We start from the raw sequence: 25,998 nt of genomic DNA, 5'->3' as shown, positions 1-25,998 counted from the left end.
AAGTCACACAGCTGACAATTGGCAGAGCCGGGATTTGAATCCATGACCTTTGACTCCCAAACCTGGGCTCTTTCCATTAAGCCACGCTGCTTCTCTGTTGGCTGTGTGACCTTGGGCAAGTCACTTAACTACTCTGGGCTTCGGTTTTTCCATCCCCTTCACCTAAGCCACTTTAAGCATCAAGAAGAAACATGCTGAGCTTTTTGTCCAGAGATACTTTTCCATCTGACTTGCCTGCAAGAATAGTGGCAGAAAAGCCACAACAGGGGCCTATGGACTAATGCTGGGCCACTAATGCTCCTAAAGATGATTTCTTCCTTTGTCATCGGCAGGCATTGACTTAAAACGTTTGTCTGTAGGGTGTGATGAAACCAATCCAAAAATCTGTTTTTAACGCCCAACTCCTCCTCTAAACTCCTTGTGGACAGGGGTCCCATCGACCAACTCTGTTGGAGTGTACCCTCCCAAGCGTTTTGTACAGGGCTCTCCACAAAGCAAGCGAGCGCTCAGTACATACCAGAGATCAATCGATAACTATCCATAAATAAGCAGTATGGCATAGGGATAGAGCATGGACCTGGGAGTCAGAAGGTTTGCTGCCATTTGTCTGCTGCATAGGGATAGGGCATGGGCCTGGGAGTCTTTTAGACTGTGAGCCCAATGTTGGGTAGGGACTATCTCTATATGTTGCCAACTTGTACTTCCCAAGCGCTTAGTACAGTGCTCTGCACACAGTAAGCGCTCAATAAATACGATTGATTGATTGATTGCCATTTGTCTACTGCATAGGGATAGGGCACGGGCCTGGGAGTCACAAGGTTTGCTGCCATTTGTCTGCTGCATAGGGATAGAGCACGGGCCTGGGAGTCACAAGGTTTGCTGCCATTTGTCTGCTACATAGGGATAGTTACATTAACGACAACCTCATTCGCACTAGTCAGCCTTCCTGTACCGCCATCGACCCCCGGCCCACGTCCTCCCCCGGGCCTGGAATGCCCTCCCTCTGCCCATCCGCCAAGCTAGCTCTCTTCCTCCATTCAAGGCCCTACTGAGAGCTAATCTCCTCCAGGAGGCCTGCCCAGACTGAGCCCCTTCCTTCCCCTCCCCCTCGTCCCCCTCTCCATTCCCCGCATCTTACCTCCTTCCATTCCCCACAGCACCTGTATATAGGTATATATGTTTGTACATATTTATTACTCCATTTATTTATTTTACTTGTACCTATCTATTAAATTTACTTTATTTTGTTAGTATGTTTGGTTTTGTTCTCTGTCTCCCCCTCCTAAACTGTGAGCCCACTGTTGGGTTGGGACCGTCTCTATATTTTGCCAGCTTGTACTTCCCAAGCGCTTAGTACAGTGCTCTGCACACAGTAAGCGCTCAATAAATACAATTGATTGATTGATTGATAGGGCACGGGCCTGGGAGTCAGAAGGTTTGCTGCCATTTGTCTGCTGCATAGGGCTAGGGCACGGGCCTGGGAGTCACAAGGTTTGCTGCCATTTGTCTGCTGCATGGGGATAGAGCACAGGCCTGGGAGTCAGAAGGTTTGCTGCCATTTGTCTGCTGCATAGATATAGGGCACGGGCCTGGGAATCACAAGGTTTGCTGCCATTTGTCTGCTGCATAGGGATAGAGCACAGGCCTGGGAGTCACAAGGTTTGCTGCCATTTGTCTGCTGCATAGGGATAGTTACATTAACGACAACCTCATTCGCACTACTCAGCCTTCCTGTCCCGCCATCGACCCCCGGGCCACGTCCTTCCCCGGGCCTGGAATGCCTTCCCTCTGCCCATCCGCCAAGCTAGCTCTCTTCCTCCATTCAAGGCCTTACTGAGAGCTCATCCCCCCCAAGGTGGCCTGCCCAGACTTAGCCCCTTCCTTCCTCTCCCCCTCGTCCCCCTCTCCATCCCCCGCATCTTACCTCCTTCCCTTCCCCACGACACCTGTATATATGTTTGTACATATTTATTACTCTATCTATTTTACTTGTACCTATCTATTCTATTTATTTTATTTTGTTAGTACGTTTGGTTTTGTTCTTTGTCTCCCCCTTCTAGACTGTGAGCCCACTGTTGGGTAGGGACTATCTCTATATGTTGCCAACTTGTACTTCCCAAGCGCTTAGTACAGTGCTCTGCACACAGTAAGCGCTCAATAAATACGATTGATTGATAGGGCACGGGCCTAGGAGTCAGAAGGTTTGCTGCCATTTGTCTGCTGCAAAGGTTCAGGGCACGGGCCTGGGAGTCACAAGGTTTGCTGCCATTTGTCTGCTGCATAGGGATAGGGCACGGGCCTGGGAGTCTTTTAGACTGTGAGCCCACTGTTGGGTAGGGACTATCTCTATATGTTGCCAACTTGTACTTCCCAAGCACTTAGTACAGTGCTCTGCACACAGTAAGCGCTCAATACATACGATTGATTGACTGCCATTTGTCTGCTGCATAGGGATAGGGCACGGGCCTGGGAGTCACAAGGTTTGCTGCCATTTTCTGCTGCACAGGGATAGGGCACGGGCCTGGGAGTCACAAGGTTTGCTGCCATTTGGCTGCTGCATAGGGATAGTTACATTAACGACAACCTCATTCGCACTACTCAGCCTTCCTGTCCCGCCATCGACCCCCGGCCCACGCCCTCCCCCGGGCCTGGAATGCCCTCCCTCTGCCCATCCGCCAAGCTAGCTCTCTTCCTCCATTCAAGGCCCTACTTAGAGCTCATCTCCTCCAGGAGGCCTGCCCAGACTGAGCCCCTTCCTTCCTCTCCCCCTCGTCCCCGTCTCCATCCCCCGCATCTTACCTCCTTCCCTTCCCCACAGCACCTGTATATATGTTTGTACATATTTATTACTCTATTTATTTTACTTGTACCTATCTATTCTATTTATTTTATTTTGTTAGTATGTTTGGTTTTGTTCTCTGTCTCCCCCTTCTAGACTGTGAGCCCACTGTTGGGTAGGGACTGTCTCTATATGTTGCCAATTTGCACTTCCCAAGCGCTTAGTACAGAGTTCTGCACACAGTAAGCGCTCAATAAATATGATTGATTGATTGATTGATAGGGCACAGGCCTGGAAGTCAAAAGGTTTGCTGTCATTTGTCTGCTGCATAGGGATAGAGCACGGGCCTGGGAGTCACAAGGTTTGCTGCCATTTGTCTGCTGCATGGGATTTAGTACTCTATTTTTTAAATTTATATATTTATTTTACTTGTACATATCTATTCTATTTATTTGATTTTGTTAGTATGTTTGGTTTTGTTCTCTGTCTCCCCCTTTTAGACTGTGAGCCCACTGTTGGGTAGGGACTGTCCCTATATGTTGCCAATTTGTACTTCCCAAGCGCGTAGTACAGTGCTCTGCACACAGTAAGCGCTCAATAAATACGATTGATGATGATGATGATGATAGGGCACGGGCCTGGGAGTCAGAACGGTTGCTGCCACTTGTCTGCTGCATAGGGATAGGGCACGGGCCTGGGAGTGTTTTAGACTGTGAGCCCACTGTTGGGTAGGGACTATATATGTTGCCAACTTGTACTTCCCAAGCGCTTAGTAAAGTGCTCTGCATACAGTGAACGCTCAATAAATACGATTGATTGATTGATTGACTGCCATTTGTCTGCTTCATAGGGATAGGGCACGGGCCTGGGAGTCACAAGGTGTACTGCCATTTGTCTGCTGCACAGGGATAGGGCACGGGCCTGGGAGCCACAAGGTTTGCTGCCATTTGTCTGCTGCATAGGGATAGGGCACGGGCCTGGGAGTCACAAGGTTTGCTGCCATTTGGCTGCTGCATAGGGATAGTTACATTAACGACAACCTCATTTGCACCACTCAGCCTTCCTGTCCCGCCATCGACCCCCAGCCCACGTTCTCCCCCGGGCCTGGAATGCCCTCCCTCTGCCCATCTGCCAAGCTAGCTCTCTTCCTCCATTCAAGGCCCTACTGAGAGCTCATCTCCTCCAGGAGGCCTGCCCAGATTGAGCCCCTTCCTTCCTCTCCCCCTCGTCCCCGTCTCCATGCCCCGCATCTTACCTTCTTCCCTTTCCCACAGCATCTGTATATAAGTATATATGTTTGTACATATTTATTACTCTATTTATTTTACTTGTACCTATCTATTCTATTTATTTTATTTTGTTAGTATGTTTGGTTTTGTTCTCTGTCTCCCCCTTCTAGACTGTGAGCCCACTGTTGGGTAGGGACTGTCTCTATATGTTGCCAGCTTGTACTTCCCAAGTGCTTAGTACAGTGCTCTGCACACAGTAAGCGCTCAATAAATACGATTGATTGATTGATTGATAGGGCACGGGCCTGGAAGTCAAAAGGTTTGCTGCCATTTGTCTGCTGCGTAGGGACAGAGCACGGGCCTGGGAGTCACAAGGTTTGCTGCCATTTGTCTGCTGCATGGGATTTATTACTCTATTTTTTTAAATTTATTTATTTATTTTACTTGTACATATCTATTCATTTTATTTTGTTAGCATGTTTGGTTTTGTTCTCTGTCTCCCCCTTTTAGACTGTGAGCCCACTGTTGGGTAGGGACTGTCTCTATATGCTGCCAATTTGTACTTCCCAAGCGCTTAGTACAGTGCTCTGCACACAGTAAGCGCTCAATACGATTGATGATGATGATAGGGCACGGGCCTGGGAGTCAGAACGGTTACTGCCACTTGTCTGCTGCATAGGGATAGGGCATGGGCCTGGGAGTGTTTTAGACTGTGAGCCCACTGTTGGGTAGGGACTATCTCTATATGTTGCCAACTTGTACTTCCCAAGCCCTTAGTACAGTGCTCTGCACACAGTAAATGCTCAATGAATACGATTGATTGATTGATTGCCATTTGTCTGCTGCATAGGGATAGGGCACGGGCCTGGGAGTCACAAGGTGTGCTGCCATTTGTCTGCTGCAGAGGGATAGGGCACGGGCCTGGGAGTCACAAAGTTTGCTGCCATTTGTCTGCTGCATAGGGATAGAGCACAGGCCTGGGAGTCACAAGGTTTGCTGCCATTTGGCTGCTGCATAGGGATAGAGCACGGGCCTGGGAGTTAGAAAGTTTGCTGCCATTTGTCTGCTGCATAGGGATAGCTACATTAAGGACAACCTCATTCGCACTACTCAGCCTTCCTGTCCCGCCATAGACCCCCGGCCCACGTCCTCCCCCGGGCCTGGAATGCCCTCCCCCTGCCCATCCGCCAAGCTAGCTCTCTTCCTCCATTCAAGGCCCTACTGAGAGCTCACCTCCTCCAGGAGCCCAGCCCAGACTGAGCCCCTTCCTTCCTCTCCCCCTCTCCATCCCCCACATCTTACCTCCTTCCCTTCCCCACGGCACTCATATATATGTATATATGTTTGTACATATTTATTACTCTATTTATTTATTTTACTTGTACCTATCTATTCTATTTATTTTATTTTGTTAGTACGTTTGGTTTTCTTCTCTGTCTCCCCCTTCTAGACTGTGAGCCCACTGTTGGGTAGGGACTGTCTCAATATGTTGCCAGCTTGCACTTCCCAAGCGCTTAGTACAGTGCTCTGCACACAGTAAGTGCTCAATAAATACGATTGATTGATTGATAGGGCACGGGCCTGAGAGTAAGAAGGTTTGCCGCCATTTGTCTGCTGCATAGGGATAGGGCACGGGCCTGGGAGTCACAAGGTTTGCTGCCATTTGTCTGCTTCATGGGGATAGGGCATGGGCCTGGGAGTCACAAGGTTTGCTGCCATTTGTCTGCTGCATAGTGATAGAGCACAGGCCTGGGAGTCAGAAGGTTTGCTGCCATTTGTCTGCTGCATAGGGATAGTTACATTAACGACAACCTCATTCGCACTACTCAGCCTTCCTGTCCCGCCATCGACCCCCGGCCCACGTCCTCCCCCGGGCCTGGAATGCCCTCCCTTTGCCCATCCGCCAAGCTAGCTCTCTTCCTCCATTCAAGGCCCTACTGAGAGCTCATCTCCTCCAGGAGGCCTGCTCAGACTGAGCTCCTTCCTTCCTCTCCCCCTCATCCCCCTCTCCATCCCCCGCATCTTACCTCCTTCCCTTCCCCACAGCACCTGTATAGATGTATATATGTTTGTACATATTTATTACTCTATTTATTTATTTTACTTGTACCTATCTATTCTATTTATTTTATTTTGTTAGTACGTTTGGTTTTGTTCTCTGTCTCCACCTCCTAGACTGTGAGCCCACTGTTGGGTACGGACTGTCTCTATATGTTGCCAGCTTGTACTTCCGAAGCGCTTAGTACAGTGCTCTGCACACAGTAAGCGCTCAATAAATACGATTGATTGATTGATTGGTAGGGCACGGGCCTGGGAGTCAGAAGGTTTGCTGCCATTTGTCTGCTGCATAGGGTTAGGGCACGGGCCTGGGAGTCACAAGCTTTGCTGCCATTTGTGTGCTGCATAGGGATAGGGCACGGGCCAGGGAGTCTTTTAGACTGTGAGCCCACTGTTGGGTAGGGACTATATATGTTGCCAACTTGTACTTCCCAAGCGCTTAGTACAGTACTCTGCACACAGTAAGCGGTCAATAAATACGATTGATTGATTGATTGCCATTTGTCTGCTGCATAGGGATAGGGCACGGGCCTGGGAGTCACAAGGTTTACTGCCATTTGTCTGCTGCATAGGGATAGAGCACGGGCGTGGGAGTCACAAGGTTTGCTGCCATTTGTCTGCTGCATAGCGATAGTTACATTAACGACAACCTCATTCGCACTACTCAGCCTTCCTGTCCCGCCATCGACCACCGGCCCACGTTCTCCCCCGGGCCTGGAATGCCCTCCCTCTGCCCATCTAGCTAGCTCTCTTCCTCCATTCAAGGCCCTACTGAGAGCTCATCTCCTCCAGGAGGCCTGCCCAGACTGAGCCCCTTCCTTCCTCTCCCCCTCGTCCCCCTCTCCATCTCCCGCATCTTACCTACTTCCCTGCCCCACAGCACCTGTAGATATGTATGTATGTTTGTACATATTTATTACTCTATTTATTTATTTATTTTACTTGTACCTATCTATTCTATTTATTTTATTTTGTTAGTATGTTTGGTTTTGTTCTCTGTCTCCCCCTTCTAGACTGTGAGCCCATTGTTGGGTAGGGATCGTCTCTATATGTTGCCCCTCCTGCCCCTCCCTCGCAACCACCTGGGCTCTTGGCACCTGAGGGCCAGGGGTTGGGACTGATAATGATATTAATAATAATAATTATGGTATTTGTTCATCATCATCAATCGTATTTATTGAGCGCTTACTATGTGCAGACCACTGTACTAAGCACTTGGGAAGTACAAGTTGGCAACATATAGAGACAGTCCCTACCCAACAGTGGGTTCACAGTCTAAAAGGGGGAGACAAAGAACAAAACCAAACATACTAACAAAATAAAATAAATAGAATAGCTATGTACAAGTAAAATAAATAAATAGAGTAATAAATATGTACAAACATATGTACATATATACAGGTCCTACTTGAACTGTGATCCCCTTGTGTCGGATACAATACCAGCACGGTCTAGTGGAAAGAGCATGAGCCTGGGAGTCTTGGGTCCTAGGTTGTAATCCCGGCTCTGCCACATACCTGCTGTAAGACCCTGAACAAGTAATTAACTTCTCTGTGCCTCCGTTCCCATCTGCTGAATGGGGATTCAATGCCTTTTCTCTATCTTACTTAGATTGTGAGCCTCAGGGGGGACCTGATTATCTTGTATCTATCCCATTGCTTAATACAGTGCTTGGCACAAAGCAAATGCTCAACAAATACTACAGTTATTAAGAGTATTATTCAAGAAGTAGTATAGCCTACTCTGCACACAGTAAGCGCCCAATAAATATGATTGAATGAATGAACAGCCTAGTGAAAAGAGCATGGGTTTGGGAGTCAGAGGACCCGGGTTCTAATCTCAGCTCTGCCGCTTGTCTGCTGTGTGACCTTGGGCAAGTCACTTCACTTCTCTGAGTCTCGGTTACCTCACCTGTAAAATGGGGATCAAGACTGTGAGCCCATGTGGGACATGGAATGTGGCCAACCTGATTACCTTGTATCTACTCCAGAGTTTAGAACAGTGCCTGGCACAGAGTAAGCTCTTAAACAAATACAAAAAAAAAAATGTAGCTACCCAGGGAAAGACCTCTTTACTAAGTGGGTGAAGGGAAAAATCTTCTAATAAAAAAAAACAAACCTAAAAATCTATAATTTAAGAATGACCAAATCTTCCAGACATCCTAGTCCAAAATATGTCAGTTCTATTGATGAAGGAAATGCTGACAATTTATTACACAAATATACCAAACCATCTTAATTTAACTCAACCAACTCTGTATTGTACTACCCCAAGAGTTTAGTACAATGCTATTCACACAAGAGCTCTAGAAGTATGATTGATTAATTTACTTGGAAAAGAATTGTAAATAGATTTAAACATCTTTTCCCATTGAAAAATTAAGGAAGAAATAAATACAATTTCATATTTTGTCTTTTTCAAATTAAAAATAATCTGGGGTGAGTAGAGGGTTAAAATTGAGTAAAATCATACGACTCCGTACTTGAACAATGCAGGTACCCGTGTTTAGTTTTTAAGTTATTAACTCTTGTTCCATTTACATTTTTAAAAAATTCTTGCTTGCTGATAAACTTGGTATATGAGAGTATTTAAATATATATATACACACATATAAATGTATATATATATATGTATATACACACACACACACACACACACACACACACACACACACACATTGTCCTTCAGTTTCTATTCTGAAAACTCAGGCTTGGGAATCTATCAAATCATAATTGCCATTGTACAATGCCTCACATATGGCTTTATACAGTGTGGTGTTTTCCTAAGCATGTGTACACAGGGAAATAATTTTCTATGACTGCTACAGGGTTTGAATTTACATATCTTATTCTTTTTTAGGCCCTAGAAGAACAAAACAGGTAGACCTTATTGGGTGAGCTAGGCAAAGAAGCTAACAGCAAAAAAAGTTAGCTACCACTCAGCTGGCACTGTCAAACTTCACTCATAAATTAAAGACAGCAATCGTGGAGTGGTCAACTTTATGTGACTCTCACACACACAGAGCACCACCATCTCTTGATTTTAGGAGAAAGCACAGAAGGAACTTGACTAATTGTCACTTGGGAAGAAATCCTTGTGTTCTACAAAATGGATCTATTGCAATGCTTGGAGGAGGTGAAAACACAAATCTAGGGACACTTTTACGAGGAAAAAGAGAGCTAATCTGAACAGACCTGGGAAACATGACAAATCACCGGGACATAAACCAGATACAACACTCAGAGACTTTCTGCAGAGGCAGAATTCCGTCCATTTGTTTATATCTTTCCAGAGGGGAATATTAGGGAAATGTAGTCCCATGGATATTCCACGATGGACTGGATGGAAATGAAAATTCAAGGAAATAAGATTTTCTGTTTAGCAGATTAATGGCCATTCCTCTACTGGTGACAAAGCTTCATTAAATCTATATTATTTAAAGGAGGAATGTGAAGCTCTGTGAAACACTATTCAGTTTTAGATTTGGAGCAAAAGAGTTGAGAGGCCAGGGTTTCCACAGCATACACAAATGCAAAACAATGTACTGGTTGATTGAATACTGTTATGATCACAGTATATGTAGACTGTAAAGGAAATCCATATTAGTTTTCCAAAGGTTCTGGAATGGATCCTAATTTATAACATAGACATCTACAGGAAAATGTACCTCTTGATAAAAATCATTTATGATACAATCACATTTTCAAGGAATATAACCTGCCAGGATCAGATAGGTAAACCTAATAACATCAATCAAGCAATCAAAGGCATTTAATGAGCGCTTAGTGGACTATGCACTTGGGAGAGTACAACAGAGTTGGTAGACACAGGCACTTATACCTTAAACATCATCATCATCATGACGAATACTGTTTATTGAGAGACTATTTGATTTCAGGGCACAGTACAAGGAAGTAAGCTTTTTGGGAATGTGTCTGTTTATTGTTGTACTCTCCCAAGCACTTAGTACAGTGTTCTGCACACAGTAAGCGCTCAATAAATACATCTGAATGAAGTATCAACTGTTATTGGGGCCTACCCTCAAGGTATTTATAATCTTATGGAGAAGGCAAGCAGTCAATTAATAAATATGTCAGTTTGAATTGCTATCAATAGCAAGCACAATTAGATTAAAATCAGTAACAAATAAATCAATACATACCTAAACATGCTAAGGGGACAGTATGAGCATCTCCAAAACATAAATGGTGAACCAGAAATTCCTGCTTTAGTGGGAGAGAGGGGCAGGGATACCCAGACAATGATGTGATGTAAGATGGAAACCCCAAATTTTATGATAGAACTTGGATCAGAACTCAAGTCTCCTTGGTTACAATCCTTCCCTCTGACTCAGTCTGTGAGTTCCAAGTGGGACAGCGACTGTGTCCAACCTGATTATCTTGAATCTACCTCAGTGCTCACTAAAGTGCCTGGCACATAATAAGCACTTAAGTACAATTAAAAAAAAAATCACTTGGTCCAAGACAGGCTCAAAGGGTCCAAAAATGGTAAGGGTGAAAGAAAGTGGTTCTGCTGTCTCTTAGAACACTTTCTTCCAGAAGACACCTGGATTTGTACTCTATAATTCCCTCCCCTACCCTCACAGCACTCATATATATATCCTTTGCACATAGTAAGCGCTTAATAAATGCCATTATTATTATTATATCCATAATTTATTTATTTATATTAATTCATTCAATCATATTTATTGAGCGCTTACTGTGTGCAGAGCACTCTCCTAAGTTATGGCTATCTCCCCTTCTAAACTATAAGCTCGTTGTGGGTAGGGAACGCATCTACCAACTCTGTTATACCATACTCTCCCAAGAGCTTAGTGTAATGCTCTGCACACAGTAAGCGCTCATCAAATACGACTGACGGACTGATTGAGTGAAAATGGTTCTGAAGACATGCTCTGTCTGAATCGAAGCTTCCGAAGTGGAATCCAAGAACGGACCTCTCAATGCCAGAATGTCTCAATGCTGTCAACTGTTACCAGGCAACTCAATCCCCTTGTTCCAGAGCAGGGGTCTTCACCAGGAGGCAGGAAACAGCACTGCTAGAGGTCGGAGGAAACTTTAAAGCGACTTATCCAAGACATTCTAAAATCAGACTGGCGATACAGGAAACTTCGGCATAATTTCCTATAACAGCATCAGGCTGTGCTCCAAGTCTTATCTGCGAAAAAAACGAGGTACTCCAAAAATAAAACCTCACCACTCACCCTCAAGTCGGGAGAGAAGTTGTCTGCGGAAGTTGAAATGGAATCCGATGATCTGAGCGAAGCTGATTTTGTATGGGCGGAATGATCCGAATGAGAGGTTGAGGCACTAGAAAACAGAAAAGTAAAATACAGTTCTCTTGAAAACTTGTGCTCCAATAATTGGGGTATTTGTGAAGTGCTTACATTGTGCTAAACATTGTACTGTGCACTGGGGTAAATATAAAATATGCAATTGGGACACAGTTCCTGGTGCTTTAGAGGGAATGGTAAATTATGATCTGGGTCTAAAGCTTTAAAATAATTGAGATGTTTTTGTCATATCTACTACATCTGGCCTTTAAATAATTCCTTATTATTAATGTAAGCTGAAAGGAGAGGGAGAAAGAGAGAAGGAGAGAAGGTGGGAGGGAGAGAAGGTGAGTGTGCACATTCAAGCATAAATAGAGGATGATTAAAGTAGTCAGTTTTGAACCTCAAAGTACTGACAAGAAAATACCATATTCCCACCCCCGAATAGCATACATTTGTCTAGTCTTCTTTTTTAAAAACTCCTTTGATTTGAAAAAAAAACCACTCTAAAATGATAATACTTTTACAAAGTTTCATTGAAATTGAGCTAATTTTGAGTGGTAATGTAAAAAAAAATCCCAATATTTTCCACCCTAAATAATTCTGCCCATTGTGAACTTGGCTGGAATAACTCAAAAATACCTAAAAACAAAGTTGGGGCACAAATCATCCCTTTTTGGAAGAAAACTGAGTTTCAGAATCATGTTGCAAGCTCTTGAAATGTATATGCAGCCTATTTCTTGATAATCAAAATTTTTAGTTTCCTGGTTGATTCTCTCAATCCAGTAACATGTCATAAAAAAAAATGCTGATTTTATTTATTTTGAAAGAGGGCAAAGAGACTTATAAGAAGTGTAGTTAGGCCTGGTGATTTTTTTTTTTTGCATTTCCCTCCAACAAAAAGGCAAAACAACAAATCCACAGTGAAGAACACATCCAGTTCCTTTGGAAAGCGTCACCTTAAATCTCCCTACACTGAGCTGCTAGCTACTTGAAGGTAAGGATTGTGTTTTCTAACTCTACTGTTCCCAAAGCACTGAGCACACAGCAGGTGCTCAGTAAATCTATTCACTGAGAAACAATCCTTACCAAAAATTGACATTCCCTCCATCAATACACATATTGTCCAAAAGGCCAGCCTCTTGAAAGTTGAGATTTGGGCTGTAGTGACCAGAGTTGTAGTTACTCCTCTCTCAAGGAACATTCGTCATTTGATCGTATTTATTGAGCTCTTACTGCGTGCAGAGTAACTGCACACAGTTACTGTGGTAACTGCTTGCCATCGGGACAGTGGTTACCATCCCCGTATTATTTTGTCATGTGATTCCAGGGAAAGGGACAGAGAGAAACAGACCTCACAATTCAGCGCTTTGTTAACAAAATAAGAAATGGCCTCTTTGAGCCTTGTGACAGCTTGAAGGCTAACAGATATTTAATGGGTATTTAAGGAACCACTGTGGGCACGGAAGTGTCTACCAACTTTGTTGTATTGAAGTCTCCCAAGCGTCTGGTACAGTTTTCGGTATACAGTAAGCACTCACTGAAAAGCATTGTCGACGATGATGAAGAACATGAATCTTTCTTCCTCCAGTGGAAAAATGTGTTTTGGAACAGCAATATAACACAGGAACATAGACAGGCAGGGCAGGATGAAGGTTAGAGAGGGCATTTTTCCTAGGAAATGGCATGGAATGGGAGACTTTGTACCATAATCATAATGATGATGATAATTATAATAATGGTACTTCTTATATGTTTTGTTTTGTTGTCTGTCTCCCCCTTCTAGACTGTGAGCCCGTTGTTGGGTAGGGGCCGTCTCCATATGTTGCCGACTTGTACTTCCCAAGTGCTTAGTACAGTGCTCTGCACACAGTAAGCACTCAATAAATACGATTGAATGAAAGAGCCAAGGACTGTTCTAAGCACTGGGGGAGATACAAGATAATCAGAATACATAAATTCTCTACTCTACATGAGGCTCATAGCCTAAGTCGGACAAAATAGGATTTAATCCCCTTTTTACAGGGGAGGTACTAGATACAGAGAAGTGAAGTGACTTGCCCAAGGTCACAGAGCAGACATGTAGCAAAGCTGGGATTAGAACCCAGGTCTTCTGCCTCTCAGGCTGCTGCTCTTTCCACTAGCCAGCATGGCTCAGTGGAAAGAGCACGGGCTTTGGAGTCAGAAGTCATGGGTTCAAATTCCGGCTCTGCCAATTGCCAGCTGTGTGACTTTAGGCAAGTCACTTAACTTCTCTGAGCCTCAGTTCCCTCATCTGTAAAATGGGGGTTACGGCTGTGAACCCCACGTGGGACAACCTGATCACCTTGTATCCCCCCAGAGCTTAGAACAGTGCTTTGCACATAGTAAGCACTTAATAAATGCCATTATTATCTTCTAGACTGTGAGCCCGTTGTTGGGTAGGGACCGCCTCTGTTGCCAACTTGTACTTCCCAAGCGCTTAGTACAGTGCTCTGCACACAGTAAGCACTCAATACGATTGATTGAATGAATGAATGAATGGTGCTTTCCCCTCCAGACTGTAAATTCATTATGGGCAGGGAACGTGTCTACTAAGTCTATTGTACTAAACTCTCCCAAGCACTTAGTATGGTGCTCTGCACATAGTAAGCACTCAATAAATACGATTGATTGATTTTAATTTAAGCACTTACTATGTGCCAAGCATTGTGCTAAGCACTGGGATAGATACAAGATAATCAGGTCAAATGTAGTCCCTGTCCCACATAAGGCACAGTGTCTAAGGGAGCCGGGGAATAGGGATTTCATCCCCATTTTGCAAATGAGGTACCTGAGGCCCAGAGAAGTGAAGCGATATACCCAAGTCCACACAGCACACAAAGTGGTATAGCTGAGATTACAACTCCGGCTCCTTGACTCCCTGTCCTGTGGTCTTTCAAGAGCCTGGGAGTCAGAGGCCGTGGATTCTAATCCCGACTCTGCCACTTGTCAACTGTGTGACTTTGGGCGAGTCTCTTAATTTCTCTGTGCCTCAGTTACCTCATCTGTGAAGTGGGGATCAAGACTGTGAGCCCCAAGTGAGACAACCTAATAAGCTTGTATCTCCCCCAGCGCTTAGAACAGTACTATGGCACATAGTAAGTGCTTAACAAATACCATCGTTATTATTATTAGGCCATGCAGCTTCTCCCCTCGATAAGAGCTCATTAAAAACTCTGGCTCTCCTCCTTTATTCAGGAAGGACTGTTTGTCCACAACAGGGGTTTATTGGCCAAAAGACTCTACAGTCAAGAAGACTTCTATGGTCTACACCATTGTCCAGTCATTCATTAATCCCAGTAGTTTCTGGCTGCTTTAAAAGCTGCACTCGCCAGGTGCTTGGATTAAATGTGGCATTTATTTAACGCATACTAGGTGCATTAACACTGTGCTAAATACTGGGATGCTGAAGAAATCAGATTGGAACGCAGTGCAAGAAAGCACAGTTTACCTGAAGGTTCATGAATCCCAATGGTACCTAGAATTTTAAGGACTTTCCTCCTATCTACCCTCTGACTTCTAACACTGAAACTGCACCTAGTGAAGAGGTTTCAGGATTGAGCCGCAAAATACCCCTTAAGGTCGTTTGGCTTTTGCTTTTTGATCATTTTATGATCGGCCACTGTATTTCCACCTCTACCTGGAATATGTAGTCAGATGAAACATCCCCTCAAGGTTCAGGAGGATAGTTCATTGCCACTTTTTCCCAAAAGAAAAAAAGTCTGACCAGTGGAAACTCCATGAATTCAGAAGCCTCTTCATCAGTGCCACGCAGGGTGTTGTCTCCACACTTCCCATTTCCCTAACTGGCACACTTTCTGTTGCTCTAGGGTCCTGGTGTTTATTAGCTTCAATGGCCTGACTAATTTGAAGGACTTTTCCTCAGCCAAAGTGAAAAGTGGAAACATGTGGCCTGGTAATCTTTGTGTTGACATTTCAGAGAACCCACCCATTTATCCTTCAGATGGTGTGATGGGTTTTTGTTCACAAACTTCTTCCAAATCCTGACAATCTGATTCTCGATACTCGAGGATCAGGCAGCGTCTACTTGAAAGCTCTGATATTTTATGATGCTGTTTTTCAAATTAAAGATCCCTGACCTTTTGCAGGGACGAGGCTCATTTTGACATAGCATGGCAAAATCTGGATACGTGTGTCCAGAAAGAGAACAAAGTGGGGAGAGGAAAGACAGGTGTCTCTCGAACCAGGAGGACAAAAAGACGAGCCTATAAATCCACAGTGAAAAACACATCCGATTCCTTTTGCAAGATGTGTCTGAACCTCCCCAAATTGAACTGTATTCAGGAAGGACTTGTTCTAGACTCTCCCTAGAAAAATCAAGACAAATCCCCTGACAGTAGAGAAGCTTATAGAGCATGGGCCTGAGAGTCAGAAGGACCTGGTTCTAATCCTGGCTCTGCTACTTTTCTGCTGTGGGACTTTTGGCAAGTCACTTCACTTCTCTGTTATAATAATAATCACAATATCTGTTAAGTGCTTACTAAGTGCCAAGCACTGTTTCAGTTACCTATCTCTAAAATGGGGATTTAAACTGTGAGCCCTATTCATTCAATTGTATTTACTGAGCACTTACTGTGCACAGAGCACTGTACTAAGCACTTGGGAGAGTACAATACAACAATAAAAAGACATTCCCTGCTCACAATGAGCTTACAGTCCACAGTGGGGTGGGGAAGACAGACATCAATACAAATAAATTACAGCTATATACATAAGTGCTTTGGAGTCCTATGTGGGACAGGGACTGTGTCCAAACTGATTGGCTTGTATCTTCCCCAGCGCTTAGTACAGTGACTGAAACATGTAAGTTCTTAATAAATACTTAAAAAAAAATTAGAGGTTCCGATTGAGGAGTCAGTGGCCCTACTGATGATCAGGGCATAAATTGTACATTCTAAGATGAAAAGGAAATGGTGGATAGGTGAAATTAATTGTTTATCTGAAGATGATGATTTTAGAGTGGTTATCATACCTGAATTGTGTTGTTTGGGTTTTGTAGCAGATATATCAAAGGCACTGAATCATATTGTGATAAAAACAGGTTTAAGATCATATATCAGATTGTGATAAAAACAAGAGGCTTAATATCATATTGGTTAACTAGACAAATCACCGGGGACTGATGAGTCTTATGTGACTGTGTCTGTTTTATTGTTATATTGTATTCTTTAAAGTGCTTAATACAGTGCTCTGCACACAGTAAGCACTCAATAAATAGGACTGACTGAAGGTATAAACCAGAGAGTTCTGAAGGAAGACAGAGTGGAAATTGCAAAATTCATGGCAATAGCATAAAACTTATTGTTACAAATGGTTATTGGAGGGGCAGTCTGACAGATTCCCAGTGTAAATACCATCAGGAATGATGCTAGAAATTATAGATTGGGATGTCTCACCTCAACATTTGGTCAGTTAGTAAATTTCGACAGTTTGTCTGACTACATAGATTAAACCCAAACGGCTGGGAGAGAGAAAACATGGTTTACATACTAAGAAACTGGGTCTCACTAATCTCTTTTTCTGATTAAATCATAAGAATGAGGAGAGAAGGGAACGAATAGAAATGACATATTTAGATTTTCAAAAGAACTGACCACCAGGTTCCATAACAAACTCTTAAAAACACAATAGTTGACTCTTTTTGATGAAGATGGGTCACAGACATGACAAGGGCTTAAAAGGCAGGAAGCAAAAGATTTGGGGAGAGAAATACTATGAACAACTGAAGGTACTGGAAAAATATTCATGTCAGTAAAGTGTCAAAGACCAAATATACCAGCTATGCTTCGTAGAAACACTAAATTCCTACACAGAGCTTAATGTTTTAAGACTAACTTTTTGCATTACTAATGACAGAAGAAGAAACTCAGGGACTGCAACTACAGTATCTTTCTCTAAAATCATTTTAAGATGGAGAGCTTTCCTATCACTAAGGAGAGCTAGTGAATCGGATATCACAGGGATCCAAGAATATTTCCCAACCCTGAAGCTAATGTTAAGAAGATTAAAAGAAATCCCATTTTCTTGTACTTGAAAATGAGTTTGAGCCTATAAAATGTCAAGGGCACAAATGAGAAAACTGACATAGAAAGACATCACAGTCTGTAAACAGAGTTAACCTTAATTTCAGAGATTAAAACATTAGGTAATTAAAGTAGCCATGCCACCAGTGAGCCAAATTAGGTTAGGACCATTTCCAATATCTAGCACAAATTCCCGGTATCCCAATAAAACAAACCTGAAGCTGAGTTAACAGGTTATATAAAATCATTTCCCAGCTATGGGTCCTAATTGAGCAGATATTCTCAATTACCGTATCCTAATTACCCGGCAAACTGTAAAAAGATACAGACCATTTTTAAAACAATTCTTTCCAAATAAACATGGGCACAATAGTTGATTTGTGGAAGCAATACGCCTAACTGAGAGTTTGGCTTTCTGACCATTTTAGATGCATACATAGACCCATGTGAAAAAAAGTCCTATGGTTCAGGTAACACAATTCATGTTTCATAATCTTTTATCTGAGTATGTCTAATCCAAACATGCCCATTGGTATATTTATCCTAGTTTAAAGTCATTAGTTAATTATAGAAAAATCCACTTCCATTTTTCTTTTTAAAAGAATCAAATTGGGTATTTTACCAATTGTCAGAATCTAAAGCAATTTAAGGAAAAAGCAACCAAACCCCCCCACCCCACCCCCCCCGCCCCGTTTTTACCTTTTCCAAGTCAGGTATCTTTTCTGAATGACCCTGCAAACAAAGTTAAGAGTGACACACCCCTTGTGCCCAAAGCAGTCATTCAGAATTAGCCATTAATAATAATAATTGTAATAATTATTGTAACTGTTAAGCGCTTACTATGTGCCAACACTATTCTTTTTGATAGCATCCACAATTTTGTTTCAAAATGATTAGCCTCTCCATCTCACAAACTCATAAATATCTGATTCTTTTTAAAAACCTAATTCTTCAGCAGGTATGGAATACAGACTCCTCCCAGGACCTGTATAAAATACATTCCTCAAAAATGTGGGTGGATTGTGAACCATCATAACGTGGGATAGGTTGGCCCTCAGATTTAAAATGTAATTGGGTAGTTTCTGGTTCCTGACATAATGAGCCCTACAGGAGGTAGAAAAAGTACACTGCAGAGTTTCCCCAATCCGCCCTTTTCCCCTCATCCATTCCTTTCCATTATTCCTATGGATTTCTCTGATCACCTGACCCCACATCCTCTCATTTCACACCCAGAGCTCAGACACCTGGGTTCCAGGCCTGATCTCCGGTTGGCCTGGCTGCTCTCTGTTTGGTTTCATCCCTTATGATAATAATAATAACAGCAACTGTGGGATTTGTTAAGCACTTACTGTGTGTCAGACTCTCTACTAAGTGCTGGAATGGAAGCAGGCAAGGTTCACGCTTGTAATTACTTTTCTGGTCAGTATCTCACAGCATATTTAATGTATTCACAAACTTCACCGGACAGCTTGTGCAGAGGGGAGGCTCGTTGTGGGAAGGGTATGTGTCCGTTAATTGTTATATTGTACTCTCCCAAGCACTTAGTACTGTGCTTTGCATAAGGTAAGTGCTCAGTAAAAATGACTGAATGAACAAAATGAATGGGAAAAGAATATATCTATGGAGGTGGGTACGAATGTGCATGTGTTTCTCCTGTTATTCTCTCTTTTTCTTTCTCTCTGTCTTTCTTTCTTTTCATCTTGGCTAGCTCAAAAACACAAAGAGCTGCACTAAATACCACTAAAATTGAATTGGATCCTGATTTCACGGAGCACTGTCGATTCAGAACCTCTTACATCGATCACCCATCCTCTTCACTTTGGTCTCAGTTACTGGAACTGACTTTAAAGCACTTAAATCAGATTTCTTTCTGCAACCCAGCCCGGACCTTGGCTCCTCTATCACCAACCTACCCACTGTACCTCAATCACTTCTATCTCACCCATGTCCTGCAACACTCTCCCCCATCATATCCAACAGACGATCACTCTCCCCACCTTCCAAGCCTTACTAAAAGTCTGACTCCTCCAAGAGGCCTTCCCCAACTACGCCTCATTTCCCCTACTCCCTCTCCTTTCTGTGTCCCCCTTGCACTTGGATTTGTACCCTGTAAACACTTTGATATTCACCCCACCTCCAACCCAACAGCACCTATGTACATATCACATCTGTGGCTCCTGCTGGAAACCACAGCTGTGTAGGAAAGCCATGTGGAGTTGGATAATTGCTACCCTGGTTTTGCTGCTTTACAAGAGGATTTTTTTTGCTAGTGTGATCATTTTGAGAGGGCAACCATCCGCAACATCTGGAGTCAGCCGAGGCTGTGAACGTAAATCAGCCGTTATTATTCAGATTATTAATTAGGCAAATAAAGTAACAGTAGGGATCACTTCTCTGTGCCTCAGTTAGCTCATCTGTAAAATGGGGATTAAGATTGTGAGCCCCACAAGGAACAACCTGATTACCTTGTATCTACCCAAGAGCTTAGAATGCTTGGCTCTTAGAAAGTGCTTAAATACCATCATTATTATTCATAATTTATTTTAATGCATGTCTCCAATTCCAGACTGTAAACTCCTTGTGCACAAGGAACTTGTCTACCAACAGATATGTTGTACTCTACCAAGAGTACAGTGCTCTGTACACAGTAAATAATGAATATCATTAATTGACTTTGTAAACATTCAACAAGGTGAAAATGAAATTCACTCTGTAGACTCCAAAAAGTTACAATTTGGAAGTCGAAAATCCCATATACAAATTTCTGTATGAAGTTAGTCACCGTAATTTCATAAAAGCACAGAGTAAAGGTTCATCATTTAACATGAATTCCTAAATCATTTTTTTAACCTAGATTAAATGACAACCACCAAATTCGACCTCCTATTTTGGTCTCTGCCTTCAGGGGAAGAAAATAGAGTAGTGATACAATTTCAGAAATGAATCCAACCATATACACTGAACACTAGAGCAATGCTACACCAGTAAGAGGGTTTGGTAAGCTTTCTGAAGATAATCATATAGAGAAAGACAAACTCAATTTGGAAAGAATCTGAATTCCAAGATGAAAATCATGGAAAGGTTTTCAAGATCATCCATAACTTTACCAAAAAAAAAGTGAAATTTAAGAAACTGTTAAAGCAACACTATCAGTAACTACTCTTGCTGTTTGCTTTTTAATGCTTTTTCTCAGCAATTCAAATTTAAGCGAGTAACATAGTCGGATGTGTGGAAACAAATGAGTAAAGCTGAACCAATGTGCAAAGGTTCTTTTTTAAAGTAAAAAGTACCTCTCTTTCAGCCCAAATCTAGAAAGAACAATACTTTTCCCTCTTCTAGCCCTGGTGAGACATTAGAAACGGTACTAAGATTTGCCAATCCTTTCTTTCACGTCATCACTGGCTTTTCCATGTGACTCTGAACAAGTCACTTAACTTCTCTGGGTATCAGTGTGTCAATCTGAAAATGGGTCACTTCGGTCAACCACCCTGAATCCCAGAGACAGAAGATACAATTAGAAGCTTAAATATGAGTCATTCATTCATTTCCATTTCTAAAGAATCCGCTTGTCCATTAAAAAAGAAATCATTCAAAAACATACTTTGCAGGCAACTTTTGACAAAGAGGCAGATTACTATGGAAAATGCTACTAGCATTCTCCTCAGAACAATTTAGCAACATCATTACTGAGTGTCATTTAATAAATGTGTCAACAACAGAATAGTTGCACAGGGGTTTAAAGGAGGAGTTCTTTTCTTTTCCATTAACTACAGTTTTTAATAGCTTCTACTTGCCTGAATGAAAGAACACCACTTCTACAGCCAAACAGATTCAATCTGCGGTATTCCGACGAGAGAAAATGCCATGCTTTAAAAGTCGCTCCCTTTAAGTAAGGTCTCGAGTTGAATATATAGAACCCGTTGCCCCAAGTGCAATAAAGAATGTGTCCTATATTCTGACCATGAACAAGCTTTTTCTAGGAATGCAAATTTTGCTCTCAACACAGACACAATGGGCTCTAGTGTCATAAGCACTATTCATGCTCCATTAGTCATTCTGTTGCAAATTTTGTTCAAAAAAACATAAAAGCCCTAAGTGTGTGGAGAACATTTGTGCACAAAAGGCTTACTGTTAGGCGGTTTGAAGATTTGCAGGCTTCCTAATATAGGAAACCAACTCCCAAAGACAAACTGAAATACGGCAAATAATTATTAATAACGTGCCAGCTCCAGGACCGGGCTCTGGTGAGATGAACCGTCGGAAAGGTCAGAGAAAAGATGGCAGATGATCTGGTCACCTGAGGACCAGCGGTGGAGAGATAACTCCAGGGAGATGATGGGAAGTGAAGTTCTTTGTAGTTACCTTTAGGTGGGGAATGTCATGCTGGGGCACAATGACTCAGGTTTTATTATTATTATTAATGCCATTTGTTAATAATAATAATAATAATGATAATGACATTTGTTAAGCGCTTACTATGTGCTGAGCACTGTTCTAAGTGCTGGGGGGATACAAGGTAATCAGGTTGTCCCACATGGGGCTCACAGTCCATTTTACAGATTTTAACTGAGGCACAGAGAAGTTATATGACTTGCCTGAAGTCACACAGCTGACAAGTGGCAGAGCTGGGATTAGAACCCACGACCTCTGACTCTGAAGCCTGGGCTCTTTCCACTGAGCCACGCTGCTTCTCAAGTTAAGCACTTACTATGTGCCAAACACTGTTCTAAGCGCTGGAACACCCAGGATTTTAGGGTCAGGGAAAATAGCATGGCCTGGTTGATAGAGCACAGACCTGAGAGTCAGAGAACCTGGGTTCTAATCCCGGCCCTGCCATTTGTCTGCCGTGTGACCAAGTCGCTTCACTTCTCTAGGCCTCAGGTACCTCATCTCTGAAATGGCGATTAAGACTGTGAGTTCCAGACAGCACGGGAACTGTGTCCAACCTGATTAGCTAGGATCTACCCCAGTTCTTAGTATAGTGCCTGGACCATAAAAAAATTAGTCTATTTCTAATATCACTTGAGCCCACCTGTTTCAATATTATCTTTCAATATGTCAGACACTTGAAGATTCACCATTCCAAGTCAACTAGCCAAAAAAAAAAGGTCTAATTTTAATATCAGCTGGGTCCACTTTTTTAGATGTCAACTTTTAATGTGTTCATCAGAGATCTAAAAGGGATTCACCATTTCAAATCAACTATTGCTTACAGAAAAGCAAAGCCAAAAAAAGTCCAAGGGCAGTGACATATTCAAGTATACAACTACATGGGGAGGTGGATTCCAGGCAATCAGGGAAGACAAGGGTCCTTAGTAGGGTGAGACTAATTGCACTGTAGGATGAAAACCATCTCTCTGTAACAATTCAAGACTCTGAAACAGACACCACAGGCTGAATACAGTACATGTCTGCAAAACACCGATGCTACGCTGTTGAAAACACCTTATAATCTGAAACTGCAAGTACTTAAGTACCACAAGTTATCTCATCTGCAAAATGGGGATTAAATCACCCTCCTGTCACTGATTACTTAAGTAATATCACTGAACCTCACTCATCCTCTGCACAAGTATGACTGCCAAATACAGAGGGGAAAAAAAGAATAAATGGAACAGAGCTAAGGGAGTAAAAGTGGGTAAAACTTAACCAAAATGTGCTTGTAGTAGTGTTTTCTTTCCCTCCCCCAACCACACCAGAAAGAGAACACCTCAAAGGTGTGATTGGTGTTTCTCAAGGAATTCTTTGTTGGAGAAAAGCTAATCCTTGAAAGACCCTTAATAATGCTTCTCTATTGCCAGAAACTATTTGCAGGGGTTGGGGGGAAGGAAGACCAGGGGAAAAGGGGAGCCCATCTTACCAAGTACAAAATTCACTCTCCTCCTCTGAGAAGTAATATACTCATGATTGACTGACCACTTACTACGTGAAGAGCACTAAACTAGAAGCAGCATGGCATAGTGGATACAGTATGGGCCTGGGAGTAAGGAGGACCTGATTCTAATCCCAGCTCCACCATTTGTCTGCTGTGTGTCTGTTACCTCATCTGTAAAATGGGGATTAAGACTGTGAGCCCTGTGTGGCACACGGAGTGTGTCCAACTCGATTTGCTTCTGCCCGCTTGGCACCGTGCCTGGCACACAGTAATCGCTTAACAAATACCACAATTATTATTATTGTTGTTATTACTAGGCACTTGGGAGAATACAATACAGCAGACACAATCCCTGCCCTCTAGGACCTTGCAATACAGCAGTAATTCCTAACATATCTAAATTGGAAGAACATTCGATATCATCTTAAGAAATCTATACAATCTTTGCTGGGCATCTTCACTCAAATTGAGTCCTGTTACCTCTGGCTAATCATTGAACAAATAAATGAAAATTACCGCTTTGCTACTGTCCAGTTCAGCAAAGAAAACTGTTCCGAGTGGAAAAAAAAAAAGCTGTGGATTTGAAAGGCAACTTTGTAGGCCAGGGGAAAATATTTTGTTGTGAATCATTCCTATTAAGCCTCATAAGCCTGACGAATAAAAGCTGTCCTGATTTTGAAAGGGGTTATTTCACCCTTTCAATGACTAAATCCCTTGGGTTTGAGGGTGTAAGCTCTGGGGGGCTGGGTTTGGAGTGAATAGCAAAGTGCTTAAGGGGGACACATCCAAGGAAGGAGGTGACACAGAAGGGAGGGTGAATAGGAAAGTGAGGTCTTAGTCAGGGAAGGCATCATTCAAGGAAGGAGGTGACACAGAAGGGAGGGTGAATAGAAAAGTTAGGTCTTAGTCAGGGAAGGCATCCCCTTTGAAGATGGGGAGAGTGGAGGTCTGTCAGATACGAGAGAGCTTACTACAGTGCTGGGCACAGAGTAAGAAGTGTTTAACGAATACCACCATTATCAACTCTATAGAGCTTTGCTTGACAATCACGGAGGAAACTGGCCTCAAAGATGTGCTTATCTCCTTCCCAACCACCAGAACACACGGACTGCTTTCTTCCTTCCTCCCACTTCCTCTTCAGCTCTTACGACTGGGTCTGCCTTCTCATTATTTTCAAAGCCAACTGCCTTGCTCATCAGCCTCTGAAATTCCTTTCTCATCCCATCTGTATTTTATTGTACTCTTCCAAGTGCTCAGCACAATGCTCTGCACACAGTAAGACCTCAATAAATACCCCTGATGATGACGATCAATCAATCCATGGTATTTATTCAGCATTTCCTATATGCAGAGCACTGTTGTGAGCGCTCAGGAGAGCGCAATACAACAGAATTCACAGCCACGCTCTCCACTCATGACGAGCTTCCCGCTGATGATCCCAGCAGCCCTAAATGCCAACTTTCAGCAGGATAAACGCTCTACAAATTGTGAGTCAAATAAAATTTGTAACATACCATTTGTGTGTCTATTTTGTTGTTGTACTCGCCCCAGTACAGTGCTAGGCGCACAGTAAGCGCTTGATAAATACGATTGAATGAATGAAAATTTTGCCGCTCAAATGTTTTCAGCTGGACCGCTCTGGGTGCTGTCAGATAGATGGACCTGTTACATGAAATTCAGCGAGAGCCTAAGCTCATTATGAGCAGAGAACAGTCAATCGTATTTACTGAACACTTACGGTGTGTAGATCACCCTGTGAGCCCCATGTGGGTCATGAACTGTGTCCAATCTTCTTAGCTTGCAATTACCCCAGAGCTTAATACAGTGCCTGCCCCAAAATAAGCAGTAACAGATACCACATGGAAGGTGTTCAATACATACTATTGATGGATTGATCGATTATTTCATCTGGAAACCTGAGTGGGGTCTTGTTTAGGTGACTCTCTCCTTGCCGTCATTAGCCAGGAGCCCAGTGGGAGAATAACTGGGTGGATATGGAGTTTGCCATGGGAAGCATTTACTGAGCTAGGCTCTCAATCGATCAGTTGGATTTGCTGAATGCAGACCGCGGATAGAGCACTCTATTAAGCACTTGGGAGAGTGCAATATAACAAAAAAAGTCACACGTTCCTTGCCCACAACGAGCTTACAGTCTACAGGGGGAAAGAGACATTAATATAAATAAATAAAATGACAGATCTGTACCTAAGTGCTGTGGGGCTGGTAGGGGGATGAATAAAGGAAGCATGTCATGGTGACGCAGAAGGGAGTGAGAGAAGAGGGAAGGGGGGCTTAGTCAGGGAAGACCTCAGGGAGGAGATGTGCCTTCAATACGGCTTTGAAGGTGGGGAGAGTCATTGTCTGTCAGATATGAGGAGGAAAGGTGTTCCAGGCCTTTACTCTCATGACTTTCCCTCTGGACTCTTTGCTTATGATGGCAAGGAGAGGGTCACCTAAGCAGGACCCCATTCGGATTTCCCAATGAATGAATCAATCAATCATACGTACTGAGCACCTACTGTGTGGTATTTGCATGAATGAATCAATCAATAGTATGTACTGAGCACCTACTGTGTGGTATTTGTTAGTGCTTACTCTGGGCCAGGCACTCTACTAAGCGCTGGGGTACTTGCAAGCTAATCAGCTTGGAATCAGTCCCTGTCCCGCATGGGGCTCACAGTTTAAAGCCCCATTTT

General features: G+C 43.0%; 1 protein-coding gene and 1 long non-coding RNA gene across 4 annotated transcripts in view; one reads left to right on the top strand and one right to left on the bottom strand.

Annotated features, from left to right (window-relative positions):
* Positions 1 to 25,998, bottom strand: part of MTMR2 (myotubularin related protein 2) — a 70,655-nt gene that overhangs the window by 36,830 nt on the left and 7,827 nt on the right. The window contains exon 2 of the mRNA XM_038761790.1: positions 11,294 to 11,399. Coding sequence (XP_038617718.1) covers positions 11,294 to 11,399 — 106 coding nt within the window. The remainder of the gene's footprint in view (positions 1 to 11,293; positions 11,400 to 25,998) is intronic.
* Positions 11,093 to 24,692, top strand: LOC119941379. Of its 3 annotated transcripts, none has more exons than XR_005455204.1 (3): positions 11,093 to 11,263; positions 12,267 to 12,359; positions 24,654 to 24,692. It is a non-coding gene; the product is annotated as an uncharacterized LOC119941379 (long non-coding RNA). The 3 variants fall into 3 exon arrangements; XR_005455203.1 differs by lacking the exon at positions 24,654 to 24,692 and adding an exon at positions 21,201 to 21,338; XR_005455205.1 differs by lacking the exon at positions 24,654 to 24,692 and adding an exon at positions 15,214 to 15,275.

Source organism: Tachyglossus aculeatus, chromosome 20 (genome assembly GCF_015852505.1).
Source record: "Tachyglossus aculeatus isolate mTacAcu1 chromosome 20, mTacAcu1.pri, whole genome shotgun sequence".
Classification (NCBI taxonomy): domain Eukaryota; kingdom Metazoa; phylum Chordata; class Mammalia; order Monotremata; family Tachyglossidae; genus Tachyglossus; species Tachyglossus aculeatus.
The sequence above is the reverse complement of the archived record's forward strand: the minus strand, read 5'-3'. Positions and strand labels throughout refer to the sequence as shown.